Genomic DNA, 18,319 nt, shown 5'->3' with positions numbered 1-18,319 from the left:
TAGAAATTGATGGTCAAAGAAGTAACTGAATCAGTTTTCACATAATCCACAGAAACCAGACTGTGCCAAAAGCCGTTGTAAAGCCTACAGACGACCCGCTCTCTGGCCCAGTTCTATGCCTTTATATGGACATGAATCAGAGTCAAATTTGAATCTCCAAGGTAGCCAACGATAAGGAAATAGCTAAACGGTCTGGAACCAAATTTAATAGGTTGGGAAAAACCACCCAAATGTAAACTGAATTGGAACACGATGAGTCGCCATGGTTTCAACAAATCCTAGAACGTTTTAGTTACCTAGAGTTTAAAGGCTGTTTGACAAAGTCCAATAGACGACAGGTAGGCATTCTAGTGTTCAGTGTAGTGTGATAGATGTCAGTGTGATAGAGAGAAGAGAACAATGGCTACTTTCACTAGTTAAAGTAATAAGACTAGAGCAGGAACAGAGCTGCTGCTGCAGGCAGAGAGTTCTCGCTCTCTATGTAGGCCTACACACAGAATAGCCAACCAGAAGGCAAAGCTACTTGACTCTCGCTCAACAACAGCCAGCTAAAGGGCAACACAGCTTTTCAGATTTGATTTATGTCTGTTTTGCACTGGGACTAACTCATTTTCAAGACAGCTCTCGTCCACAAATCATGAGCAGCCTCTGGCAATGACTCCCATAAAACACCACGTGCTTATCAAACTAGTTCCATCACCACAAATAGTGTCCCGCCCTACTTCCTAGTCCATGAAGAGGACATTGGGTGCATCTCGTCTGTTTCCTTTCTGTCATCATGCGAGAGACCTAGCAGCCTGGCTCGTAGGTATCAACCCTATCGCTTTGGTCTCTCCAGTGTTTTCACTGTAGATTAAGGAGACAAGGAGAGCCACTTGAGCCAATTGAGATACAGCTGTATTGCCTTCACTCTGCATAGCTTTTCATCACCCCCAACACACACACACAGTCTTTCCCACTCACCATTTTGATGGGCACACAGGAGAGGTCAGCATCTCTGACAGGGGCGTCATCACTCTCCATGACGTAGATCCCTTTACGGCTGAGGGCCTGGATGACTGACATGTGTGACTGCAGCGAGGCGGCCTGGTCTGTCTTCAGGATGAGGGCACACACCCGGCAGTACAGCTCACAGGACAGCAGCAGCTGGAGGACGGGAGGCTTGATGTGCTCCTGGTCATACTGGTCTGTGTAGAACGGATCCCTCAGGTCCTCTGGGATGTGGTCTGGAAGGGGGGAGGGGTAGGGGGGGGTTAGTGATGGATATGATGCATTGTGTTGGTCCTAACATATTTAGACAGGATGGGTTCCACTCCCTACATCTAGCTGTGTTGCCACCCGCATGAAAATATTTGGTTGCTATTGGTTTCAATGGAATATTTTGGTGCTTGCAGCCCTGTGCCTACTTCAGAAAGAATCTAGGGGAACGCTGCTATGATGACTAATATGCATACACAGGGCTACAATAAGAGTTTGTCGTTTCGTGGATAGCCAAATGTGAAATACTTGCTTTAATTTAAAAACAGAAGATCTAGCCTAATCTTTCAACAATGAAAGGGAATGTGGGAACAGCATCATCTCGCAGAGTAAAAATATGTGTTCTGCAAGGTTTCTGTTTACTCTGTAAATACAGGCTAGTCATGGCTTGGAACTGACAGTAACACTGGTGAGAGAAGAGCTAGGTTCTCAGGTTACTAGTCTGAAACAATGCCTTTCCAGTTTCCACCACAAAGGAAGAAAACAAACATTGACCTATGAAGGGTCTGTTTTGCATTTTTCACTGACTCATATCAAACCAGAAATCACCATATTAGGCTAAATGGCGATGGGAATCCGATCATGATAATTGATGTCTGTTGCTGTCGTACTCCTCTAACAGGAAACACAGCCTACACACAATCTGGAAACATTAAAGCAGAGGAATAGAATGGAGGATCCCCCAGCAGCCCATTGCATGTGACAAGCCCAGCCCACGCACAAGTGCACGCTCTCAGAAAGGTGTGATGATCTTCGGGACAAAAATAGCCCAGCTAACCTCCATTATTCAGACATTGTTACTTCAGCTGTGGCTGTGAAGCTAGGCTAACAGAAATAGGGCTGTCCCAGACGACAAAAAAGTCGACCAAATTGTTCTGTCGACCAAACTATTGGCCAACATTTTTGTACATGTATTTTTCCACATAGACACATCGTATGTGTTTTAATCAAATCAACTATATGCACTGAGCTTGTCTGATGCTTTAAGCACAGTTTGATTAAATATTTAAGACACAAATGACCCGAGAGAGTGCAGCAATTTATTTGAATGTGCCGGGCCGGGCTCAGCCGTACTGTGACTAGCACCCGTTGTCCCGCTCTCCTCCCTGCTGCAGCGACCACCACAGAACATCAAAGTGTTTATCGCGCGGTCCGTGTTGCTGAAGCTGCAACAGTAATTTCTGCCTGAGAAGTTCTGCTACCAAAATCCCTCATTTGTTTGGAAAAACATTCCCTATTCGTTAAACCCTTGCCCTCTTTGCATGACACATTGCATAGGTGTGAAGATACAGTATTTCAACAGGTCCAGGTGATGGGGCCACAATGATAACTCCAGCTTGGTTCTCAAGTTTCGAAACCATACCAAATCATATTTCCTATAGTGTCCACATTATATTTGAATTGAGGAAGCGTGATCATAATCATTATGATATTTTAGCGATCAGGAGCACGTCCTAAACGCACTTCCTAAAATAAGTCATTTATAGACCAAAACATTTTAACAGAATGATTGGTTCAGATTTGGTCTGGACTAGACCAAAAACCAATGTCTGTGGAAATCAAGGCCGGTCCGGAACTGCACAAAAAAAAAAAAAAAAAATGGAAAAAAAAAAAAAAAAAGTGCGGGTCCATGATTACTGAGGTGTAGCCTACAGTGTTGCCTGAAATTTAATTTTATAAAATGCCCATCTATGTGGTAAGCTGACCATTTGTAAAACACACAACAACAAAAAACATCCGGACCAAAAAAAGACATCCAAAAGCTTACAAGGGTTTAGACAACCATGTCGGCCTGTAATGGAATTTTATGAAGGCCCATCCTTGGCTTGTCAGTAGGCTATTAAACAAACACTCAAACAGGAAACAAAAGCAGGATCTGTCTTATTTCTGTAGATGTATTGATGATTTATAAAGCCAGTCACATTTAACAGTTAGGCTATTGATTATAGACCTAATTAAGTTGGGGTTTCCTCTTTCCTGACTTTTTAGACAATAAGGCGAGGGCTGTTTTCTCATCTCATTCTGCTGCTGCCTCCACAGCATTGTTCTCAACACCATATACTGGTTAACTGTGCTATTATGCACATAGCAACATGGTCTAGGAAAAGGCGCCAATTCAACAGAGCACTGATGAGTTTCAGAACCGTGGACAGAGACCGCTATCCAACGCGGGAGGAAGCGCATTTGTTATACATTTTTTATTAGTGTTGCACCATTGTTCTTATGTAATAATATAACCATATACAATTTAGCACATATTAAGACTGATGACTACGCCATCCCCACGGCCTCCACAATGGATCAGTCCACTCAGTACAAATCAGACCAGTGTCATTCATACATACATACATACATACATACTAGTGTATTTGTGCATGTATGTACATACATTTCTTTCCCCCCCTTTCTACTGCTCGACTAAAGAAGTCTCAGTCGACTAACAACCTATCGACCAAACAGTCGACTAAATGGGGTCAGTCCTAAGAAGAACAGACATCTCCATAACTTCACATCTGTGTGTTATGGAGCCCTCCTTCCCTGCCTCCCAGTCCTGACTGACTATGGCATAAAGGGAGCGGCTAGTCAGCCTTCTCCAATCCGACCACACTAACAGGAAGACACATAGGCTGACAGAGGCAGAGCTCTCCATCAACCAATCAGCAACACAGCAGTGACACCAGGCAGATTTGGATTCTACGGTCATCCTTAGCACAGTCAATGTGGCTCAATGTTCATAATAAGTGTTATTAACCGTAGGACTAGGGAGGGATAATAAGCCTAGGATCGTTAAATGGGTGATACCTGTGGAGGAAACTGTCTGTGCATTACAACAGAATAGACTGATTAGAGATAAACAGCATCCACATGTGCAATAAGCCTGAGATACATTAACAGTATAAGAGTCAGTCATTCTGAGAGGCAGAGGTGTGCGTGTGGTACTGTGTATAATGCATTAAAACAGATGAGGTGGTTGCGTGAAAACAAGACGTGGCCTGGCCGGGACCAGGGTGGCCGGGGACCAAGGTGGCCGGGGACCAGGGTGGCCGGGGACCAGGGTGGCCGGGGACCAGGGTGGCCGGGGACCAGGGTGGGTCTTCACGTATGAATTCCCCCTTGAGACAGCGATATTGTGTGGCAGCAGCTGCCCCCCTCCTGCCGCAGTGGGCTGAAGTATCTAACTACTGGGACAGGGAGTGAGCCCAGCATGGTAAACACACTCTTTCTCTCCATTGCCAGGACTGGCTATAATGCATCCCCCAATTACCATCAGACTAGACAGGAGAGAACCAGCTTGCCCCAGCGGGTACCATTCTGACTGGCTGGTCGGCACTGTGATGTGAGGAGCGGAGCCAGCCAGATCTGTCTGCACTGGGGGGCAAATACTAACACACGGCGCAAGGTTGCAGTGTGCACTCACACAGAAGACAAACACACGCTCAGAAACAGATTTAGGCATGCTCACACGTGACGCAGCCACCTGCTTGCAGGTTCCCACTCGCATACACACACACCTGCCCCACAATGTCTGAGGGGCGAGGATGTATTGTCTCAGCCTGCCCGCCCATCCCTAGTTCCTGCCATTTTATAGAGCCAGACCAGCATCTGTGAAGCAGCATTAGCAATACACTCCACTACTGCCATAGGTTAAAAAAAAATTTTTTTAAATCCAAATGGGGATGCCAATTACTGCTGCACCTGGGCACAGGCAGTCCCCAAAATCCCCAAGGCTACTATACAATCCACTCCCTCTATTATCAAACTGTGTTTCACCCCCAGTTAATATTTGGGCAATAAGTTCTGTTCCCATGTCTTTAGCTAATATAGATTAGATGTTGCTGAGTGCTAGTGTACTCTGTCTGCCTGCATGACTGTTAGCCACAGCCCTTAGAGCCGCAGATGACAGACAGTGGGGAGATTCCTCCGGAGGGAGAGAGAGGAGGCAGTGTTCGTTCGTCATCAGGACAAAAGCCTATTACTTTTCTGAGCTCTCCGGGACCACAGCTCTCTGTTAGAGGAACACAGGGACTAGGCATGAGGAAAAAACATGGAGAACAGAATGAAAACAGGAAAATGGCATTCCATCTATATGAATACCATTCAAATCTGGGATTATTTGTTTGCTGTGTGCAGGCGTGTGTCTGAGTGACATTATGAAATCACTAATGACAGCAGAAACCAAAAGGCTAGGATGACAAAATGAAACCTAGGCTTAGAAAACATTGTAGATCAGCGTTTCCCCATACTCGGTCCTCGGGACCCCAAGTGGTGCATGGGAAACTCTGATGTAGACAGGCTGCAATGGTGCAGGTGCTTGTGGAACCAGTGTGAAATGCCTAGCTAATTAGCGGTGACGTCACTCGCTCGGAGACCTTGAAGCATTTGTTTCCCTTGCTCTGCAAGGGCCGAGGCTTTTGTGGGCCAAAAGGTAACGATCCTTCGAGGGTGACTGATGTGTGCAGAGGAGCCATGGTTCAAGCCCAGGTTGGGAAGAGGAAAGGGACGGAAGCAACACGGTTCCACTTTCAGTATAATGAATATCATACAGGGAGGTGATAGTACAGTTAGGCCAGTACAAAACTAAAAAGGCCCTTCTTGAATCCAGAAATAACAATAGGAAAGGCAATCCAAAGAAGCCATGTTAGGAAAACAATGGATGGTATGGTGGAAAATTGCAAGATGGTATAGTTTTATTGCATCAAATGGTTGTTTTATGCAACAGAATAGAGGATTCTTATAACTATTGTGTGTTCTACTGAGGATGGGCCCCTGGGAGATAACACTGACAGGAGATTTACAGTGTCTTTTGGGTGATAAAACCTAAAGAGCATTCCAGAGCATGAGTTAATGTTTCTGTTCTATACCGTACAAGGGAGACATGGCTCCAGTATGGAATTGGGGGGGCCAGACATTGGTCTCTACACAATGAAAACTGTTGACACAGCAGATACTGTCTGCTGTGAATTATAGGTATCTTTAATACAAATCGTAACCTTGTGACCCATTCTATACATCTGTTGTTTATCATGTAGGTTGAAAGGGGTGTATCTTGGCTATAAAATACCTTTGTACTTTTGTCTAGGGGTTCTCAACGAATCATCTGAGCGTGATTCGTCGACCAGCCATCATTATCGCACTCAATCGATTCACTTTATATGTGTGCGTCGTATTGACCTGCTCCCTTATTAATAAGTGATTAAAGATTTAGTTTAACTCTGATTTGTGTGATAAGTTTGTCGCTCCTCATTTGATAGTAAAGAAATTAACCACCGCACGTGGCACCATTATGTTCTTCCAGTGACAACACAGACGACACTCCATTGACATGACTGTTTAGAAATGAAAAATTCATAGCCAGAGCAAGTGCTCCGAGTGAAATTAGGTCACACATCTCTCACATGACAGGTTTCCTCCACTAGTGACAGGCAAACCTAGCTGTAGAATATGTGGAATGAATTACACATCACAGGGCAACAAGTATGGTCAGCTGGCTCCTCCACAACATCTTAGCATGTCTTCTGCATGGATCCAAAGCCACAGGCCTTCAATAGCAAAGCTAGGCCTAATTCCATCAGCCACTCCTGTGCTACAATCACCGATCCGGACCCGTTTTACTGCCGATGCGGAGCCCCATCGGGCCTTCATGACTGGACTACCGACGTTATCTGCCCGAGGGAGTTATCCAACTGGCCCCTCCGTCGCGACATAACCTGAACGCCCATCTGCGGCCAGCTAATCGTTAGCTGTCTTATCGGCTGCTATCTGAATAGGTCTAGCGGCCAATTTTCTTGGGCCACAATAACTATTTTGCCAATTGGATTGGTCCCCTCTACCACACGGAACCCCACTAATCTACCGACAGAAACGCACGAGGTGGCTAAAAACAGACCATCTTCTGCCAGCTGGCTACCCATGGCCCGGCTAGCTGTCTGAATCGCCTTGACCCCAACCAACCTCACTACTCACTGGACCCTTTTGATCACTTGGCTAAGCATGCCTCTCCTTAATGTCAATATGCCTTGTCCATTGCTGTTCTGGTTAGTGTTTATTGGCTTATTTCATTGTAGAGCCTCTAGCCCTGCTCATTATACCTTATCCAACCTCTCAGTTCCTCCACCCACACATGCCATGACATCACCTGGTTTCAATGATGTTTCTAGAGACAATCTCTCTCTCTCATCATCACTCAATGCCTAGGTTTACCTCTACTGTATTCACATCCTACCATACCTTTGTCTGTACATTATACGTTGAAGCTATTTTAAATCGCCCCCAGAAACCTGCTCCTTTTACTCTCTGTTCCAGACGTCCTAGACGACCAATTCTCATAGCTTTTAGCCGTACCCTTATCCTACTCCTCTTCTGGCGATGTAGAGGTGACTCCAGGCCCTGCAGTGCCTAGCTCCACTCCTATTCCCCAGGCGCTCTCTTTTGATGACTTCTGTAACCATAATAGCCTTGGTTTCATGTAGAGGTCGGCCGATTAATCGGAATGGCCGATTTCACGTTTTCATAACAATCTGTATTTTTGGCAACCAATTTGCCGATTTTTCCCCCCCCTTTATTTAACTAGGCAAGTCAGTTAAGAACACATTCTTATTTTCAATGACGGCCTAGGAACGGTGGGTTAACTGCCTTGTTCAGGGGCAGAATGACAGATTTTTACCATGTCAGCTTGGGGATGCAACCTTACGGTTAACTAGTCCAACGCTCTAACCACCTGCTTTACGTTGCACTCCACGAGGAGCCTGCCTGTTACGCGAATGCAGTAAGAAGCCAAGGTAAGTTGCTAGCTAGCATTAAACTTACCATAATCACTAGTTAAACTAGTAACTACACATGGTTGATGATATTAACTAGCCAGTCCTGCATTGCATATAATCGATGTGGTGCGCATTCGCGAAAAAGGCCCGTCTTTGCTCCGATGTGTACCCAACAATAAACATCAATGCCTTTCTTAAAATCAATACACAAGTATATATTTTTAAAGCTGCATATTTAGTTAATATTGCCTGCTAACATGAATTTCTTCCCCATTTCTCCTTCTCCCAAATCCAGTCAGCTGATGTTCTGAAAGAGCTGCAAAATCTGGACCCCTACAAATCAGCCTAGCTAGACAATCTGGACCCTTTCTTTCTAAAATTATCTGCCGAAATTGTTGCAAACCCTATTACTAGCCTGTTCAACCTCTCGTGTCATCTGAGATTCCCAAAGATTGGAAAGCAGCTGCGGTCATCCCCTTCTTCAAAGGGGGGGGACACGCTTGACCCAAACTGCTACAGACCTATATTTATCCTACCTCTCTAAAGTCTTCGAAAGCCAAGTGAACAAACAGATCACCGACCATTTCGAATCCCACCACCCCTTCTCCGCTATGCAATCTGGTTTCAGAGCTGGTCATGGGTGCACCTCAGCCACGCTTAAGGTCCTAAACGATATCTTAACCGCCATCGATAAGAAACAATACTGTGCAGCCGTATTCATTGACCTGGCCAAGGCTTTCGACTCTGTCAATCACCACATCATCGTCGGCAGACTCAACAGCCTTGGTTTCTCAAATGATTGCCTCGCCTGGTTCACCAACTACTTCTCTGATAGAGTTCAGTGTGTCAAATCGTAGGGCCCGTGGTCCAGGCCTCTGGCAGTCTCTGGGGGTGCCACAGGGTTCAATTCTTGGGCTGACTCTTTTCTCTGTATACATCAATGATGTCGCTCTTGCTGCTGATGAGTCTCTGATCCACCTCTACGCAGACACCATTCTGTATACTTCTGGCCCTTCTTTGGACACTGTGTTAACTACCCTCCAGACGAGCTTCAATGCCATACAACTCACCTTCAGTGGCCTCCAACTGCTCTTAAATACAAGTAAAACTAAATGCATGCTCTTCAACCGATCGCTGCCTGCACCTGCCCGCCTGTCCAGCATCACTACTCTGGACGGTTCTGACTTAGAATGAGTGGACAACTACAAATACCTAGGTGTCTGGTTAGACTGTAAACTCTCTTTCCAGACTCACATCAAACATCTCCAATCCAAAGTTAAATCTAGAATTGGTTTCCTATTTTGCAATAAAGCATCTTTCACTCATGCTGCCAAACATACCCTCGTGAAACTGACCATCCTACCGATCCTCGACGATGTCATTTACAAAATAGCCTCCAATACCCTACTCAATAAATTGGATGCAGTCTATCACAGTGCCATCTGTTTTGTCACCAAAGCCCCATATACTACCCACCACTGCGACCTGTATGCTCTCGTTGGCTGGCCCTCGCTTCATACTTGTCGCCAAACCCACTGGCTCCAGGTCATCTACAAGACCCTGCTAGGTAAAGTTCCCCCTTAGCTCGCTGGTCACCATAGCAGCACCCACCTGTAGCACGCACTCCAGCAGGTATATCTCTCTGGTCATCCCCAAAGCCAATTCCTCCTTCGGCCGCCTCTCCTTCCAGTTCTCTGCTGGCAATGACTGGAACGAACTACAAAAATCTCTAAAACTGGAAACACTTATCTCCCTCACTAGCTTTAAGCACCAGCTGTCAGAGCAGCTCACAGATCACTGCACCTAGCCCATCTATAATTCAGCCCAAACAACTACCTCTTCCCCTACTGTATTTATTTAGCTCCTTTGCACCCCATTATTTCTATTTCTACTTTGCACTTTCTTCCACTGCAAATCTACCATTCCAGTGTTTCACTTGCTATATTGTATTTACTTCGCCACCATGGCCTTTTTTGCCTTTACCTCCCTTATCTCACCTCATTTGCTCACTTTGTATATAGACTTACTTTTCTACTATATTATTGACTGTTTGTTTTACTCTGTGTAACTCTGTGTTGTTGTATGTGTCAAACTGCTTTGCTTTATCTTGGCCAGGTCGCAATTGTAAATGAGAACTTGTTCTCAACTTGCCTACCTGGTTAAATAAATAATTGTTGTTCTAAGGGTCGCTACCTGGCCTAGCTTTGCTATTGAAGGCCTGTGGCTTTGGATCCATGCAGAAGACATGCTAAGATGTTGTGGAGGAGCCAGCTGGCAATGCTTGTGGCACTGTGGTGTGATGTGTAATTCATTCCACATATCCTCCAGTTAATTATGCAGGTGGGGATAAGTGATGCGTTACAGAAGTGGTAATCTTGCAATACAAAAACATCAAATACTTTGACTCTTTTGCTCTGAAGAACCTAGAACATTTTAGAAAATAGAGTAACTTTTAACAAAGGTCCAGGTAATTGTTTGGTCTAATGATGTTGTTGACATTACAGATAAATAAAGGTGAAATAAAATAAATAAAACAAGTCAGCAACATTGTCACTCTTGATAAGAGTGACAAGGACTGATATCTTTCTCTGCATTTTCCATGACATGTTGAGTCTGACAGAGTCAGGGGATTTATTCAGCAGTTTTCCTGTGAGTCCAGTCTCACTGTAGTGCAAAAGGCCACTGCACAAAAACAATCAGATCACATACAGGGACACAGTCAGTTCTGCACACAAAGTATTTTGATGCATAATAACTGAGAAAATCTAGACAATACATTCCATTCGGCTTGGTTCTGCCATCAAGGCCTGTTCCAAGAAGGGCTCATTAGGCCAAGCCCAACTGCAGATTGTTCGTCTGAGGTGTGGATGAACACAAAGACACATTTCCCGTCTAACAACATTTGGGCCCAACCCTGCCACTAGATGGGGCAACTGTGTCTTCCTTGAGAAGTGTTGTGTTTCTTTGTCATTAAAAACCTACATACATCTCCATAATGCTTTTGATCACAGCAGAAAGTAAAATCCTTAAGTATCTGTGTGAGAACAGTAAAGGGCTAATACTTGCACCAAAGCATTGGAGTTGTGTAGCTATGTGACAGGTGATTATTTTGGACCTTTTTAATACCTATGTCGTTGTCCCTCTCTGTGTGTGTGTGTGTGAGAACTTACCAATGCTGTATGCCTTGGCGAACAGCCATCGCAGGTTGGCGTCTATTTTTGCTCTGGCTGAGTCGTACATTTCTAAAGGAACAATCTCTATTGTCCCTTCACCAGCTGAATCCATGTTTCTTCGGGTGCCATCCCCACCACCACACAGATCCACATCCATCCTTACAAACACATGTCACAGAAATGTACAGTATGAAACATACAAATCAAATTGTATTTGTCACATGCGCCGAATACAACAGGTGTAGACCTTACAGTGAAATGCTGATTTACAAGCCCTTAACCTGTCAACGCAGTTAAGAAAAACACCCCAAAAAATATATAAATAAAAACAACAAATAACTAAAGAGTTGCAGTAGAATAATAATAGCGAGGCTATATACAGGGGGTACGGGTACAGAGTCAATGTGCGGGGGCACCGGTTAGTCGAGATAATAGGTACATGTAACTGGAGTTATTAAAATGACTATACTAAATAACTATAGTCATTTAATTCGAGTATTACGTTAGTTACTAGCGAGCCACTGAGGAATTGTTAACTAACCAGCTAACTAACCCACAAGTGAAAATGGAAGAACTACTTAGCTAGCTAGTCCGGTTCATGCTTGCATGTTAGCTAACTTAGCATTGGGCGCCCATTCATTAGACAGGTGGCTAACTTTAGCTAGCTAGCTGACAATAAGCTGGATTGTTTCGTTGAATCTGGGTTGTACAACATTTACAAAATAGCCTTACTGGCCAAGTTAGAAAGCACCTTGGCCAACACAGACTTAAGTTAGCTGTTTTTATCCAGTTAGCTGGCTAGTCAGCTAGTCAAGTGCAGCTTTATGCTAGGTTACAATAACTGGATGAATCAAACTGACATTCACTAACTTAATCAAACAGTATTTTTTGAAAATACATGAGGAAAAACACTATGTAACGTAAATCAACCCTTTAGATCAGTCAGTATAAAATAGGTAACATAAGGACTTTCTTATGCAATTGCCCTAGCAAAGCCCAAGCACCACATCGTAGCAGCAGCGAGATGAACGAACGGTCTCCTCCCCAGCAACAAAACCCAATTTGCGGCCTGTGTCTGACAACCGCGCCACGGGAAACCCAGGATAAACGTTTACTACCAATGCCAGACAGAAATGTACAGAGTTCACGAAATATAGTAACGTACCTGATTATCCCTGGTTTATCTTTCAATTTGATGACTCATTTTAGGTCGAAGTATTTAACGTATTAGTGAGAAGCACCTTATGTACCTCCGTATCCGCGCTTTCCCATAAATCGAATTATCTGTCTGTCCGTTAGCATAAGTAGCTAACCACTGCGCCTGCGCGGATGCTAATACTATCATGCAACCACATCATTGACCCCAACATACACACAACGCAGAGCAAGATTTAAAGTAACCATTCATTCAAAAAGAAGGGCGTAAGAAGGTATATGAAACAATGTTAGATGTTTGTTTGCAAAAATTCATCAGAAATGAACCAGCCCATGTGCCCATACCGTAACAACTTGCTCTCTTTTGAGAGGAGTCTCTAGAAATGAAATGAAACAGTTTAATTTAAAAAACGATGCATTTGTTAATAAGTACTTCGCTTTGATGTCAATCAATCAATCAATTAGGTGGCCTGTTGAAAAAAAACCTGATAAAGTAAAAGGGAATTGCCTCAGTGTGGAAAAATCTCCCTCTTGTGGTGGTGCTTTTAGTTTTAGGATTTCACAGCTGATTGAATTTGAAACTACAAGGTGAAAGCTAGAATCCTTAATTGAAGCAATAACTAAGCAGTCTCCCAGCCTCTGTTTTGGTATAAAGCTACCGGATGGGCCTGGATAAATGTAACCACTCTCAAATTCATAGATAGAGCTATGGATGCACATATGGGGCTGCGCTGGAGCGGGTCGAGAGCTTCAAGTTCCTCGGTGTCCACATCACAAAGGAATTAACATGGTCCACAGACACCCACACAGTTGTGAGGAGGGCACGACATCGCCTCTTCCCTCTCATGAGTCTGAAAAGATTTGGCATGTGCCCTCAGATCCTGAAAGTTCTTACAGCTGCACAATTGAGAGCATCTTGACTGGCTGCATCACCACTTGGTACAGCAACTGCAATGCATCCGACCGCAAGGTGTTACAGAGGGTAGTGAGTACGACCCAGTACATCACTGGGGCCGAGCTGCTTGCTATCCAGGACCTCAATACCAGGCGATGTCAGAGGAAGGGCCAAAAAATTGTCAAAGCCATATACTGTTCTCTCTGCAACCGCACGGCAAGCAATACCGATGCACCAAGTCTGGAACCAAAAGGACCTTGAACAGCTTCTACCCCAAGCCATAAGATTGCTAAACAAGGCTGCTAACCAAGTGGCTACCCGGACTACCTGCATTGAACCTTTTTTTTTAACTAACTATCTTGCACTGACACAATGCACACACACTGGACTCTACCCACACACTCACACGTACAGTGCTTAAACTGATATCTCAACACACACATAAACACACACACACACACACACACACACACACACACACACACACACACACACACACACACACACAAACAAACAAACAAACAAACAAACAAACAAACAAACACACACACACACAGTGGTGGAAAACGACCTAGTTGTCATACTTGAGTAAATGTAAAGATACCTTAATAGAAAATACCTTAAGTCACCCAGTAAAATCCTACTTGAGTAAAAGTCTAAAAGTATTTGGTTTTAAATATACTTAAGGATTAAAAGTAAATGTAATTGCTAAAATATACTTAAGTACATAATTAAAATTCCTTATATTAAGCAAACCAGACTGCACCATTTTCTTGTTTTTTTTTCATTCACGGATAGCCAGAGGCACGCTCCAACACTCAGACATAATTTACAAACGAAGCATGTGTTTAGTGAGTCCGCCAGGTGAGAGGCAGTAGGGATGACCAGGAGCATTCTCTTGATAGATAAATGTGTGAATTAGACCATTTCCTGTCCTGCTAAGCATTCAAATCAAATCAAATCAAATTTATTTGTCACATACACATGGTTAGCAGGTGTTAATGCAAGTGTAGCAAAATGCTTGTGCTTCTAGTTCCGACCATGCAGTAATATCTAACAAGTAATATAACCTACCAATTCCACAACAACTACCTTATACACACAAGTGTAAAAGAATGAATACGAATATGTACATGAAAATATATAAATGAGTGATGGCCGAACGGCATAGACAAGATGTAGTAGATGGTATAGAGTACAGTATATACATATGAGATGAGCAATGCAGGGTATGAAAACATTATATGAAGTGACATTGTTTAAAGTGGCTAGTGATACATTACATCAAGATGGCAAGATACAGTAGATGGTATAGCGTACAGTATATACATAAGAGATGAGTAATGTAGGGTAAGTAAACATTATATAAAATAAAGTGGCTAGTGATAATTGATTACATCAATTTTACCATTATTAAAGTGGGTGGAGGTGAGTCAGTATGTTGGCAGCAGCCACTCAATGTTAGTGATGGCTGTTTAACAGTCTGATGGCCTTGAGATAGAAGCTGTTTTTCAGTCTCTCGGTGCCCGCTTTGATGCACCTGTACTGACCTCGCCTTCTGGATGATAGTGGGGTGAACAGGCAGTGGCTCGGGTGGTTGTTTTCCTTGATGATCTTTTTGGCCTTCCTGTGACATCGGGTGGTGTAGGTGTCCTGGAGGGCAGGTAGTTTACACTCGGTGATGCGTTGTGCAGACCACACTACCCTCTGGAGAGCCTTCTGGTTATGGGCGGAGCAGCTGCCGTACCAGGCGGTGATACAGCCCAACAGGATGCTCTCGATTGTGCATCTGTAAAAGTTTGTGAGTGTTTTTGGTGACAAGCCGAATTTCTTCAGCCTCCTGAGGTTGAAGATGCGCTGCTGTGCCTTCTTCACCACGCTGTCTGCGTGGGTGGACCATTTCAGTTTGTCCGTGATATGTACGTCGAGGAACTTAAAACTCTCCACCCTCTCCACTACTGTCCCGTCAATGTAGATAGGGGGCTGCTCCCTCTGCTGTTTCCATTCAAAATGTAATTTGTACTTTTGGGTTTCAGGGAAAAAGTATGGAGTAAAAAGTACATCATTTTCCTTAGGAATGTAGTGAAGTAAAAGTAAAAATTGTCAAAAATATAAATAGTAAAGTAAAATACAGATACCCCAAAAAACAACTTAAGCAGTACTTTCAAGTATTGTTACTTAAGTACTTTACACCACTGAACACACACACACACACACACACACACACACACACACACACACACACACACACACACACACACACTTTCACACTCACAACATAAGATGCTGCTTGTGCTACAGCTCAGTCTAATATATATCCTGTTGCCTTGTCACTTTACCCCTACCTATATGTACATAGCTACCTCAATTACCTTGTACCCCTGCACATTGACTCGGTACTGGTACTTCCTGTATAAAGACGTTATTTTTACTTGTTATTGTTATTCACTTTGTATTTATTCCTTGTATCACTATTTATATTTTATCTTTATCTTTAACTCTGCATTGTTGAGGAAGGACCCGTAAGTAAACATTTCACTGTTAGTCTACACCTGCTGTTTACGAAGCATTTGACAAATAACATTTGATTTGATTTGAAGGACTGACCATCCATGATATCCAAATTATAGTTTTAACCATGTTTTGACGCAATAAAGTGTTTGTTTACATTTACATTGTTTATAAAAACAAGAAAAACAAGCGTATATTTTAAAATTCAAATCCTCAAAGCAAATTGTATTTGTCAGATGAGCCGAATACAACAGGTGTAGACATCACCGTGAACTGCTTACCTAAGAGCCCTTAAGAACATTGCAGAGTTAAAAAGTAAGAAACATTTGGAAATAGTAACACAATAAAATAACAAGATTATATACAAGGAGGAGTACTGGTACTGAGTGAATGTGCTCTGGTACGAGGTAATTGAGGTAATAAACTCAGCAAAAAAAGAAACTTCCTTTTTCAGGACCCTATCTTTCAAAGATAATTTGTAAAAATCCAAATAACTTCACAGATCTTCATTGTAAAGGGTTTAAACATTGTTTCCCATGCTTGTTCAATGAACCATAAACAATTAATGAACATGCATCTGTGGAACGGTTGTTAAGACACTAAGCTTACAGACAGTAGGCAATTAAGGTCACAGTTATGAAAACTTAGGACACTAAAGAGGCCTTTCTACTGACTCTGAAAAACACCAAAAGAAAGATGCCCAGGGTCCCTGCTCATCTGCGTGAACATGCCTTTGGCATGCTGCAAGGAGACATGAGGACTGCAGATGTGACCAATAAATTGCAGTGTCCGTACTGTGAGAAGCATAAGACAGCGCTACAGGGAGACAGGACGGACAGCTGATCATCCTCGCAGTGGCAGACCACGTGTAACAACACCTGCACAGGATCGGTACATCCGAACATCACACCTGCGGGACAGGGACAGGATGGCAACAACAACTGCCCGAGTTACACCAGGAACACACAATCCCTCCATCAGTGCTAACTGTCCGCAATAGGCTGAGAGAGGCTGGACTGAGGGCCCGTAAGGTCCTCACCAGGTCCTCACCAGTTATCACCGGCAACAACGTCACCTATGGGCACAAATCCACCGTCGCTGGACCAGACAGGACTGGCAAAAAGTGCTCTTCACTGACGAGTCGCGGTTTTGTCTCACCAGGGGTGATGGTCTGATTTGCATTTATCGTCGAAGGAATGAGCATTATACCGAAGCCTGTACTCTGGAGCGGGATCGATTTGGAGGTGGAGGGTCTGTCATGGTCTGGAGCGTTGTGTCACAGCATCATCGGACTGAGCTTATTGTCATTGCAGGCAATCTCAACGCTGTGCATTACAGGGAAGACATCCTCCTCCCTCATTTGGTACCCTTCCTGCAGGCTCATCCTGACATGACCCTCCAGCATGACAATGCCACCAGCCATACTGCTAGTTCTGCGTGTGATTTCCTGCAAGACAGGAATGTCAGTGTTCTGCCATGGCCAGCGAAGAGCCAAGATCTCAATCCCATAAGGCATGTTTGGGACCTGTTGGATTGGAGGGTGAGGGCTAGGGCCATTCCCACCAGAAATGTCAGGGAACTTGCAGGTGCCTTGGTGGAAGAGTGGGGTAACATCTCACAGCAAGAATTGGCAAATCTGGTGCAGTCCATGAGGAGGAGATGCACTGCAGTACTTAATGTAGCTGGTGGCCACACCAGATACTGACTGTTACTTTTGATTTTGACCCCCCCCCCTTTGTTCAGGGACACATTACTCCATTTCTGTTAGTCACATGTCTGTGGAACAGTTTATGTCTCAGTTGTTGAATCTTGTTATGTTCATACAAATATGTACACATGTTTAGTTTGCTGAAAATAAACGCAGTTGACAGTGAGATGACGTTTCTTTTTTTGCTGAGTTTATGTACATATGCCCAAGGAAGCGAAGGTAACCTGCCTAAGTGATTACCACCAGTAGCACTCACATTGGTAGCCATGAAGTGCTTTTAAAGTCTGGTCATGGCTCACATCAACACCATCATCCCGGAAACCCTAGACCCACTCCAATTTGCATACTGCCCCAACAGATCCACAGATGACGCATTCTCAATCTCACTCCACTCTGCCCTTTCCCACCTGGACAAAAGGAACACCTATGTGAGAATGCTGTTCATTGACTACAGCTCAGCGTTCAACACCATAGCGCCCACAAAGCTCATAACTAAGCTAAGGACCATGGGACTAAACACCTCCCTTTGCAACTGGATCCTGGACTTCCTGACAGGCCGACCCCAGGTGGTAAGGGTAGGTAACAACACATCTGCACGCTGATCCTCAACACTGGGGCCCCTCATGGGTGCATGCTTAGTCCCCCGCTGTACTCCCTCTTCACCCACGACTGCATGGCCAAACACGACTCCGACACCATAATTAAGTTTGCTGACGACACAACATTGGTAGGCCTGATCACTGACAACGATGAGACAGCCTATAGGGAGGAGGTCAGAGACCTGACAGTGTGGTACCAGGACAACAACCTTTCCCTCAATGTGAGCATGACAAAGGAGCTGATCGTGGACTACAGGAAA

At 44.1% G+C, this 18,319-nt stretch overlaps 1 protein-coding gene across 1 annotated transcript in view; it reads right to left on the bottom strand.

Moving 5' to 3' along the window:
• The window catches only part of LOC115200481 (calmodulin-regulated spectrin-associated protein 1-B), a 40,311-nt gene extending 27,788 nt beyond the window's left edge, over positions 1-12,523 (bottom strand). The window contains exons 1-3 of the mRNA XM_029763584.1: positions 12,357-12,523; positions 11,189-11,349; positions 964-1,226 (exon numbers count right to left, since the gene is read on the bottom strand). Of these exons, the coding sequence (XP_029619444.1) occupies positions 964-1,226; positions 11,189-11,348 (423 nt within the window). The 5' untranslated portion in view covers position 11,349; positions 12,357-12,523. The remainder of the gene's footprint in view (positions 1-963; positions 1,227-11,188; positions 11,350-12,356) is intronic.
• Positions 12,524-18,319: the final 5,796 nt, after the last annotated feature.

The sequence above is a fragment of the Salmo trutta genome, chromosome 9 (genome assembly GCF_901001165.1).
Source record: "Salmo trutta chromosome 9, fSalTru1.1, whole genome shotgun sequence".
Lineage (NCBI taxonomy): Eukaryota > Metazoa > Chordata > Actinopteri > Salmoniformes > Salmonidae > Salmo > Salmo trutta.
This window is presented reverse-complemented; position numbering and strand designations above follow the sequence as displayed.